Source organism: Coccinella septempunctata, chromosome 1, assembly GCF_907165205.1.
Source record: "Coccinella septempunctata chromosome 1, icCocSept1.1, whole genome shotgun sequence".
Classification (NCBI taxonomy): domain Eukaryota; kingdom Metazoa; phylum Arthropoda; class Insecta; order Coleoptera; family Coccinellidae; genus Coccinella; species Coccinella septempunctata.
Genome location: NC_058189.1, coordinates 69153815 through 69164402, shown reverse-complemented (window position 1 = coordinate 69164402; position 10588 = coordinate 69153815). Strand labels below are relative to the sequence as shown.

Genomic DNA, 10588 nt, shown 5'->3' with positions numbered 1-10588 from the left:
AAGATGGGGTCAGTTGAAACTTCCTCAAGACTGAACCGTTGTTCCAAAATGGACGAATTTCTCAGATTTATTACAAGAAGAATTGCTCTTTCAGAATATGTATCACACACAGATGTACGATCATTTTCTTGGAAGAAAAACTACTCCAACTTTGACCTTCCCAAAAAGATGTGGTCAGTTGAAACTTCCTCAAGACCAAACAGTTGTTCCGAAATGATTGAAATTCTCAGATTATTCACTAAAGGATAAAAATATTCAATCTTCACTATAGACCTCAAATGAAACATCAACTTGAATTAAAAATTAATTTAATCAATCACATAATCATACAAGTATAAAAGCAACTTTCCGAAGTATGTCTACTCCCCTCCAAAAGAAATGCACTGTACAGTCATCCACTAAAGAAATTCCATTTCCCTTTCGATTCCCACAAACTTCAACTGTTCCGTCGGTCCATATCTGAAAAAACAGATCATCATAAAGGAATCCTAACGATTATTTCACGCCCATCTTACCTGTAGTCAAAGAAGAGCTCCTCTCCAGGTTGGATTGCCCGCTTAGCAAAGATACCAATCCTATGGTCCCCGTTGACCATCATAACTTTAGCGTAACAATTGGGATTGATGGAATGGTTGGCAAACCGAATCTTATTTCCTTTCCTGGTAGCATCCACGACGAAATCTGGAAAAAAACAATTAATCAAGAAAGCGTCGATGAATTTCGAATTTCAACTCACCGTTATTGAGATTGAAAAGGAAGCTGCACATGTATTTATCGTACACTTTGCCCCTTCTGTCTGCTTCGTCTTGAGAGATTATTTCCCCGCAATATTCGGAGATGAATTCATTCTTCTGCGCACTATCTTTCAAGAAAATACCCCAACCTGCTACATCTGAAGGCGCCATCAGCAAATGTTTATCTAAAAAAAAAAATATGATTCAACGAACAAAAACAACAAGAATACAAATACTCACGTAACGCCCTCTGTACACTGACATTTTTACAGGTTATTTTGCTAATGTCAAACTGATCCGCACCACAAGTTTGACATAAGTCAGGATCGCACTCTCTGACCGCAAGATAGCAAGGACACTGCTTGGTGTTGCACTGCGCCTTACACCTGCATCCCGGAAATCTGTTCTGGCAGTCGCTGCTGCAATTGCAGAATTTCTCGCAGAAGTTCTGGGCGCCGATGCAGGGACAGTGAGCGTCGCAGTTCTGTCCCGGATGATCGCAAGGCGTGAAGTTGTAAACGTGGTTGCTGTTCGATTCTTTCTTTAGCTGAATTTTCCTGCAGTGCATGGACCACAGACGGTGCTTCTTCTTCTTCTTTCTAGGAGGAGTGAAATCTTTCAGGGTTTCTTCGGCCGGTATTATCGCGTCTTCTTTCTGTGCGAAGTGGTATACCTTGGACAATAAAAAAGTGTTTCAGCAATAATGAAAATAAAAGAGAGATATTTCCTTACTTGTTGACAAGTTTTCGTGAGCATTATTTGCGCGATGGCACAATAGTTGTTCAAAAAAACTTTGTGTAAAACTCTGAACAGGCTCTCATCCGAGCCAGTCCATTCTTTATGATCGTTAGCTCCCATCAGACCCAGCAAACTAAATGAACAGGCAGTGGACACTGGGTCATCATTATTGGAATCTGAAATACACTCACGATTATTGAGTTGCCTTCAATCAATTCTAGACAAGAAAAGAGAGATTTATTGCTTGAATTTTGAACCCAATATCAAAGAAATTTTTGGTTATGTTGAACAAACTTATAAAAAGCCAAGATCATAGAATAATCTCCCGCCTGACATATCTTAAAGGTTAACTTCAGTTTGACAAGTTAGGTTAGAACCGACCAGAGACAGGGTTGGATAGTACCGATTAGACTCATCGAACAAAGATAAGTGTTTTTGGCGGATCTCCTGGCCACTATTGGGACAAGTAAGAGAAGAAAAGCAGCTGATTTTGAGGGTTGAAAATCGCTGCATTCCGAAAAATCCCAAACGAAAGTAGAATAACAGAAGCCCAGCAAATACTCTCGAACAGAAAGATTAAAAAAAAACAAAAAAATTTGGAATTTTTGACGTTCACCAAACGCAAATGTAAACAAATCTATGATCACAGAATAATCTTCCGCCTGACGTTTCTTACAGGTTAACGTCAGTTTGACAGGTGAGGTTAGAACCGACCACAGACAGGGGTGGATAGTACCGATTAGACTCATCGAACAAAGGTCCCAATCGAAAAATGGGACAAGTAAGGCTTCGACTGAATTCTTCAGCCCTCAAATCTATAACACTTACCTTTATACTTACTATCGTTACTGTCTTCAGAGCTAGCTTCGTTCCCTGAGTCTAAAGACTGTTGTTTACTTATTTTTCTATTACTTGAGGTGCTGGCAGTTTTGACATTTTCAGTGGCAGTATTCGTGACAGGCTCTTTGACCTGTTTGCATTTAGCTTCCTTTTCTGTTTCCTCCTCTTGCTTCGCCTTTTCCGCCATTTTTTCTTTAACAATATCCTGAAGAAATACATTTATTTATTTTTCATTTCTTAGAAATATTTCGGGATGTACGAACCAGTGTCATGTAACATTCTGGACCACATGGATCTGTGAATGGCTTTAAGTCTGGACCTCGACGTTTCTGAAGGTTGGGGCCAGGATTAGATGGTTGTAATCCTGTGGAGTGAATGAACTTGTTGGATTTTTTATAATATTGAAAACACAAATGGAATTATGATTTTTTCTGGATGTGTTATGAATGCTTTCAAAGAGATTGGGAGTGAAAGCCCTAAAAGGTTTGTGAAGAGAAACAAAATAACACTGAAATCAATTAAAGAATTAAAAAAACTAAATATGATACTACCAATTTTGATATAAATTTTGGGTTATGATTATGAGATTGTATGATGAATGCCTGGGAAACATTCAACAATGTTATTACTACAATGAAACTTACAAGTACTGCCACGAAAATGGTTCAAGTTTTCCATAAGTGAAAATTTATTGCTAAACTCATACAAAAACTTATAGTTTAGAACTGTCCTCATCTTATATTCTTCATACAATCTTAATTTCTTTCTTGTGAGATGAAATGATCTTAGTTAATCAAGAGTATTACCTCCCTGATGTCCTGTTTGAAGCAAAATAAACAATCCTTATTTATTCATTGTAAAAATTAATTCTCAACATATGGAGAACATAGATCGAAGCAATAATAAACTATAGGAGTATTTCAGTGAAAATTCATCTTTAAAATTTCAGCAATGATATATATTGCATATCAAAAAACATGTAATTATCATTATATGGGATAAGTGTACTTACTGTGTAGGAAACAATCATATTTAAAGCATCGTCTACAGAATAAGGTGTGAAAGGAGTGCATTGTTTGTTCTCTTGGCACTGAAGCTGCATTAGCTCCATCTATATTGGGAGTACATTCAGGTGGAGCATTAGGGTCAGTTCTTTCCGTCAGCTCTATATACCTAAAATGAAGAAAATGGAAACATATCAATGCACTATGAAAAATCATCTACAATAACTAACTTTTCTCTCAGTTCCTCTGGTCCACCTTTGTCTGGAAACTGTGAAGATATAGCTTGAAATATCACTGAATTAGGAAATTCGATTTCTATTTTCTTGTCTTTTTCCACTTTATCTGTTTCACCATCTTTCTTCTCTTTATCTTTTTTATCGGGCTTTTCTTTGTCCTGATACTGCATCAATGCATGAACTAATTCAACAAATAATTCATCGTCTATAAAGCCCGATTCACGATCACCATGTACTTTCCCATCGTAATTTTTAATAAGTTCCTCTATAAATGTGCCATCTTGGTCTAAAATTTCATCACCCATGTATGGAATATTGTGCAGAACGGTTTCATCTTCAACCATAAAATTTTGTTGTATAGGAGCCCAAGTATACATTGTCGGAATCGGAGTAACCGCATTAATAATTTTGATGGGTGCAACTTGTATATCACCTAGAAAGACGAGAAGTGTAACAGAGCGATAAGAGATATTTTCGAGACTATAAAATATTATTACAGTTCCATTTTGGTTTATAATACAGTGCATAAGGAGGGTAACGATCTTTATATGACAATGAACTTACCATCATTTCCGATCACTTCAGATTTCTTCATGCATGTTACATGGGGGGGTAATTCGGGGGTTGGAACCCACGATGCTTTACATTCTCTCCATCGCTCATGTTCCGACAATAAAATTTCGTTCATCCCATTCCTGTTTTGATTCCATGCTAACTTTATATCATCCGCTTTTTTATAACGTTTTTGCTGTCTTAAACGTACATACTCCTGTTTGACTCTCCTCTTCCATTCATTACTAATCTTCAATTTGGACATTTTGTTCAGAATTTATAATTTTTCGCATTCAACCGTTTTCTCATTCTCATACACAAACCTGACAGCTGACCCAACCGCTGGACAGTGATTTCGAGGTTAAAAATACTGTCATTTGAAAGAGCAAAGAGCATCTTGTCTTTTTCTTACTCATTCGAAAAAGCTTCTTCCATCAAGAAAGTTTCGTGGTCTGTCGTACAGTGACCAGGGTGCCCTCTGACGTTCAATATCCGCACCTTTATTGGACCCTCTTCAGGGTCAAAACTCAAAACTTTCATAGATATGATTTGTGAATAGTTTTTCTAGCAGTTAACATAATGTCAAAAACAATAAAAACAATCATATATTATCCAAATCGATTTTATTCTCTGAATTCAAACATAAAATGTAGACAAAACTAAGCAGATTCGACAGAAACTGTATCATCATCAACTTTATTTCCTTGAAGGGAGGGAGCAGTTTGATCATTTGTAGCTACTGGATTCTGCTGCGGCATTTCGTTGTTCATCTGGACAAAAGCTGAGAAGAACGGATTTTGAGGCATTGGTTTTTGGTCCATCATCATCGGTTGTTCCATAACGGCAGGTTTTTTAGCATCTTCTGACTTCATGTTGTCTTGCAGCAGCGATGGGATAGATGAGGTCTGATAAATGGCAGAGAGCTGCGATACCAAGGGTGAGAGAGCTAAGGTCGAGTATGGTATGACGATTTTGGGGATTAGATGTTTAGTGGTGTAATCATATGGAAGGACATTCTGGGTGATGTAGCCGAATGGATGGTTCACGCCAAGTGAACTGTAGGTGAGAGCCAAAGGTGTGCCAATTTGTTGAACTCCATAAAGGAAATCTGACGGATGTCCTCTGGTGGATGTAACGCTGTAGGAATAGCCTGTGTCACTGCGTGCCGTCTTAGTTATAGCATCTGGCGTTTGGAGGTACGTTCCGTAGGTGTTAGTGACGACATCTCCAAGGGCGACAGTCAGGAGCAGGGATGAGATTATTAGTACTGCCTGGAAAATATTGAGGAGACGATTAACTCCACGATAAAATTTTGCAAGAGCCTTAAGAACGTTATAAAACCAAAAACCATTATCTGTTTTTTTTTTTTTGAACTGGGCCAGTTCTGTACCTGGATTGATGACCGCTGCTCTTGAAATGAATTCGAACAAGTACGTGAAAACTCCTGACTTCACGTCACCGCTTTTCCTCATACCTTCAAAATCCCCCTGGAAATCCAGTCTCGCCAAGGAACATTGCGAAAGTGAAACCCCGAACTCGACAAAGAACACAAATTCAGCTTATCTCGATTGAGTGAATTAGGGGCGGTTTTAAATAACCCTATCGAGTTCAAAGTTCCCTCTCATTCTTCAGTTCAAAGTTATGCAAACATTGATTTTATGATTAAAACGTAACAGGCCATTAAGTGCTGTATCCCTCGATTACTGAAAAGACCGGTGCAGGGAGCCTCTATTTAAACAGTCTTTACATCTTTGAACAGCCGAAGTCAAGGTCTATCGAGGAATCGAGGGCTGTTCGTTAAGTTTCCTTGAGATTTTGAAATTATTGTTCATGTTTTCCACTGAATTCGGATCGAACAAAGTAAGAGCCACAGAATTATTATACAAAATGTCAAAGCTAAGCAATATACAGGGTGTCTGTAAACAAATGCGAAGGACTTGGGCAGATGATTCCTCCATGAAAATAAGCAGGGGTAGTTCCTGTAAATTTTTTTCGAAATCGATCTCTCTTCCAAGATACAGATTTTTATTTTTTTACGGGTTCTAAAAAACACACAACATAAAACTATACATAACATAAAGTACTAAGTAGATGTTACTCACACAATTTTTTTTGGTTCTCATAACTATATTAGTGGTTGAACATAACAACCCCTTATGATTTTCCCTCAAAAATTGTTTTCTTGGGATAGATTTTTGAAAAATAAAATTCTCCTTTGGTTTCCCATTCAATTCTGGAGAAGAAAAGTCTCTTGCAAAATTTCGATACATTTGATACTTTTCTCGGAATAAATAACTTACAATCAGTTTTCTGCCCCATAGACCTTCGTATACTGCTTGTAAGTTTTTATTTATTCCGAGAAAAGAATCGACTGTATCGAAATTTTGCAAGAATTCTTCTCCAGAATTGTATGGGAAACCATAAGAGAATTTGATTTTTCGAAAATCTATCCCACGAAAACAATTTTTGAGAGAAAATCATAAGGGGTTGTTATTTTCAACCCCTAATAATAAAGTTATGAGATCTAAAAAAATTGTGTGAGTAACTTCTACTTAGTGCTTCATATTATGTATAGTTTTATGACCCAGTGTTTTTTAGAACCCGTAAAAAAAATTAAAAACTGTCAACTCGTCATCGCCTTCCAAGGGCTGTATCTTGGAAGGGAGGTCGATTTCGAAAAAAAATTATAGGAACTACCCCTGTAAAAAAACAGAGACGCTTTCTCTATGGTGAGAAAAAACCTTATGACTTCTATAGCTTAACGACGAATCTTCTGGATGCTTTCAACTTATTTCATCAAATAAGGTATGAAGTGAATTCTTCATGAAGATATTCAAGATATATTTGTATGAGGAATTGAAAATAATGAAAATTTGCAGTGAAAATTATGGCTAAGGCCTAAATTGAAATCGCATCGATACTTACCTTCATTTCAATTCGAATTCGCACAAAATATGACTCTGCTCTCTATTTCAGGAAGTCCAGAATATATACCTGACTGGTTGGTTTGACTCCTCCCTTCATTAGGTTATTGTATGGTAGATGTTGCGAAGACATGAATTCACTTTTTTAAAGTTACTCCCATTATCGTCTCAAGTTTCGGTTAACGATATGGCTAAATTATCTCGAGGAGATTTCTGTTGCAATTCTTTTTTTGTCATGCCATATGAGACCATGTATCATAGAAACTGTCGACTGCTTGCATCATAATTATTGTGCAGAACTTGATCGAAAATTGTCACTATTTCCAATTCATTTTTACTCTTGGATCAAAAAAGATATATTTTCAAATCCTTCCAGTCTACGAGGCACTCTCTTTCGGAGTACAAGCCTCTTGAATTTTGCAACCCTGAAAATAGTCTATTTCCTTAATCTCAGAATCCGGTCATACGAAAAGGGGGACAGGATTTGCGAAATTTCATAGTGCCTATTATTATTTGGCGATGAACTTTTTACTGGGTCACAATGTCAAATACATTGTGGCCTGGTAAAAAGTGTCTTATGAAGAGTTCCATCGCTTAAATAGGTAGCACTATGAGATTTCGCATACCATGAAACTCCTGTGTACCAAATTCAGTGATTCTCGTATAAGAAATACTCTTATTCGTCACATAGCTTCTAGGGAACACGCTTCAAATTTCAAACAGAGCTTCAGTATTTCGAGAATCGACAAAATATTTCCTGTATCACTGTGGTAAGGTTTGTCCAAACATACAGTCCATATTTCCTCAAACATTACCGCAAAAAATGCGGTAGTGGCATGTGGCATTACCCACACTTTTTGGGATTCGAAGTTTTAAATCCATTCAGGGTTCTTTGGTGCATCGCTATAGGCGTGAACCAGTTGGCTTTAAATCGAACTATTTTCTGGTTATGTGGATTTTTTCGTGAATCCTCAATGTCAAGATAACGACGCCCCAAGGTCCCTTTGTAGAGCATTGACATTTAACAACAACCTGTTCAGTGTTTTCACGATACACATTGCTTTATTTATAAGTCTGATAGAATGCTGGAGACCACTCCTTTACATATGTGAGTAGCATTAAATAATTGGCGCCAATATCATCGAACCCTCCTGGAATTTCTTAATGGTTCCACATCAATAAGGAAATAATAAATATAACAAAAGTTTTTTTTTCGAATGGGTATGAATCGGACTATGAAATGCTAGTGATAAAATCATAATATCCGTCCAACTCTTTCCTTGATTCGAATGTAAGTAAGGGATAAGGACATTTGGCAGTTTGAATGGAATACATGCACTATTTTCAACCAAAAATTGGTTTCTGATCCATCGAATAGAGTCCCAAGAAAATATGGTGTATATATTCTGAATCGTATAAGAACAGGTCACGAAAGTTGCAATAGTATGGTTTTCCTATGGAAGCATTAGTTGTGAATGCGGGGAACCAGAAGAAACCATAAACCATTTGCTTAATCATTGCCCCATTTATAAATTTCAAAATTGTTTTAGAGCTATTCATGTAGTTTCAGAATCTTTTTTGAATAAGGTTCTGAATTTTAGGTCAATCTGACATATAGAACGTTATTTATAATCTCACATTTTTCTGCTTTTGTTTGTTTTATTTCTGATAAAATTTACTGGTAACTTGGAGAAGAGTTTATGGATCTTTTTTTCTCGAGGAAAGGTTCAATTTTTGCAGTGCGAAATGCCCTTCAATATGAAATATTTCAGTCTATTTTGTTAACAGTTTCATCTCTTACAATCCACTTCACTCACGGGGAGAAATGGTTTTTTACTGGGGTTTTTCTCCAAGATCTTGTATCATTCGCAAAATTGTATGGTACCCCGTTACGCTAACCTCTGTTGAAACTACATCTTATACACATGCTATAATTATTTTTTGATGTCAAAAATTGTATTGCTCTGTATCAAAAGGGTGTTTTCCAAGGTGAGAGTTTTTTTTTAACAGAAGGTAAAACTCATCAAAATAAGTAATTTAGCCAAAAATATCCAAGATTGCTGACATACAACCCCTAGATGTTCGACAGAATTTCATTGAATTTTAAGTATGGGACTGTGGAAGGTGACTCCAGCATCGCAAAAACGAAACAAAACATAAACAAATGGCTGGACAATGAATGGTTCAGTACCAAGATAATCGGATTCGATGCATCAGGTCACTTTTGAGAGAATCATAATTGTTGTATCGTGCAATTTAGGGTAAAAAAAAATGTAGAAAATCGAAGCAGTTTCTTGAAAGTGCCTATGTTAGTTATGTTGAAAAAGTGCTATGATGTTTCCCCATTTCATCCCATTTTTATGACGATAGTTGGAATGTTCGAACAAGAAGATTGTGATGTCCACTGTGAAAAAATTCGTGAATAATTTAGACGAATTTTATTGGTGAGATTTTGAAGTATTATTCTATTTTTTACACTTGTGTCCTAAGGCTCTTCTGTCAGGTGGTATCGAAATGAGCCATTTCATAAAATAGTGTAAGTTACTAAAAAATAATGAGAACAATTCGGCAGTCCTAAGTTTCCATTTTGATTACCACGTAAATATCGAACAAGCCAATATCCTAAACGAAACCACATGGCCGAATCAGGAGATAAGTTTTTTCCCACTGCTTTGAGATAATTCATCTAACAAACGGTCTAGGGTCGTATTAGGATCTATTTCAGCAATCATTTTCAATTTTTTTTGCAACTTTGTCATTGTGAAAGTTCTGTATAGGTGATTTTTGGTGAAACGCTTCATTTTGACCAGTTCCACCTTCTGTTGAATAAAAGCCTCGCCTTCAAATACTCCCTGCATATTGTATACATCATGACTTGAACAAATATATTCCTAGAACTCCTTTCTGATAAATTCATTATAACTGGGGGTCCTGTTTTCTGCGTCACTTAGTATATAGATGGTTTGTTTGTGAAGGATGCAAATTTTCCACACACTCCTATTAAAACCCCAACAAATTCGTATTCCCGAATAGGACATGTCAATTTGTTTAGAGAAAACAGGAAGAGCATACAGTCTGAATGCACAGGACTTTTATATCTTCTCCTATTCGACTTCTATTGCTATTGAGGAAACAGGCGGACTTCAATATCTTTCCTCCAGAGAATTATTGGACGCGCACCGAGCTTGTCGGAAAACATATCGGCAAATACAAACGACAACCGGAGACGTGCAGTGAGGAAATTGCCCGTGTATTCGACGAATAGAGTGATTGTACTTTACGGCAAGAATACTCAATCCACCAGTAAAGTTTTGCGAGACTTCTAAACATTTCGGATCAACTTTGAATGCGCTTTTTGGACGCGCGTCAACGTATCTTGGAAAAGTTGGATAAATAAGTTGTCAGGAATGGGAAATAACTGGATGTTGTTGGTAGACTTTGCTGTATATTTCACATGAATGTCAGTACGTACATTAGCAAAACCGAAGTTTGTAACAGAGATGGGTTAGTTAAATATTCGATTAAATCTCAGTATTCGTTGATAAAGGAAATTTTCCTCA

General features: G+C 36.8%; 2 protein-coding genes across 3 annotated transcripts; both read right to left on the bottom strand.

The window, feature by feature from the left end:
• Positions 1-291: 291 nt before the first annotated feature.
• On the bottom strand, positions 292-4470 carry LOC123319971 (histone-lysine N-methyltransferase E(z)). 2 transcript variants are annotated; one of them, XM_044907085.1, is made up of 10 exons: positions 4117-4470; positions 3547-3985; positions 3325-3485; positions 2576-2676; positions 2313-2517; positions 1467-1648; positions 975-1407; positions 737-919; positions 516-681; positions 292-459 (listed from the first exon to the last, which is right to left on the bottom strand). In XM_044907085.1, exons 1-10 carry the CDS (start codon positions 4367-4369, stop codon positions 399-401), a joined length of 2184 nt encoding a protein of 727 aa, XP_044763020.1. In that variant the 5' UTR covers positions 4370-4470; the 3' UTR covers positions 292-398. The 2 variants fall into 2 exon arrangements, with proteins under 2 accessions (XP_044763020.1, XP_044763016.1); XM_044907081.1 differs by having other exon boundaries at positions 2301-2517; positions 4117-4469.
• A 240-nt stretch (positions 4471-4710) lies between these two features.
• Positions 4711-7107, bottom strand: LOC123317663. The gene is made up of 2 exons (XM_044904272.1): positions 7030-7107; positions 4711-5375 (listed from the first exon to the last, which is right to left on the bottom strand). The coding sequence occupies exons 1-2, from the start codon at positions 7033-7035 to the stop codon at positions 4764-4766; spliced, it is 618 nt and encodes a 205-aa protein (XP_044760207.1). The 5' UTR covers positions 7036-7107; the 3' UTR covers positions 4711-4763.
• Between the last annotated feature and the right edge of the window lie 3481 nt (positions 7108-10588).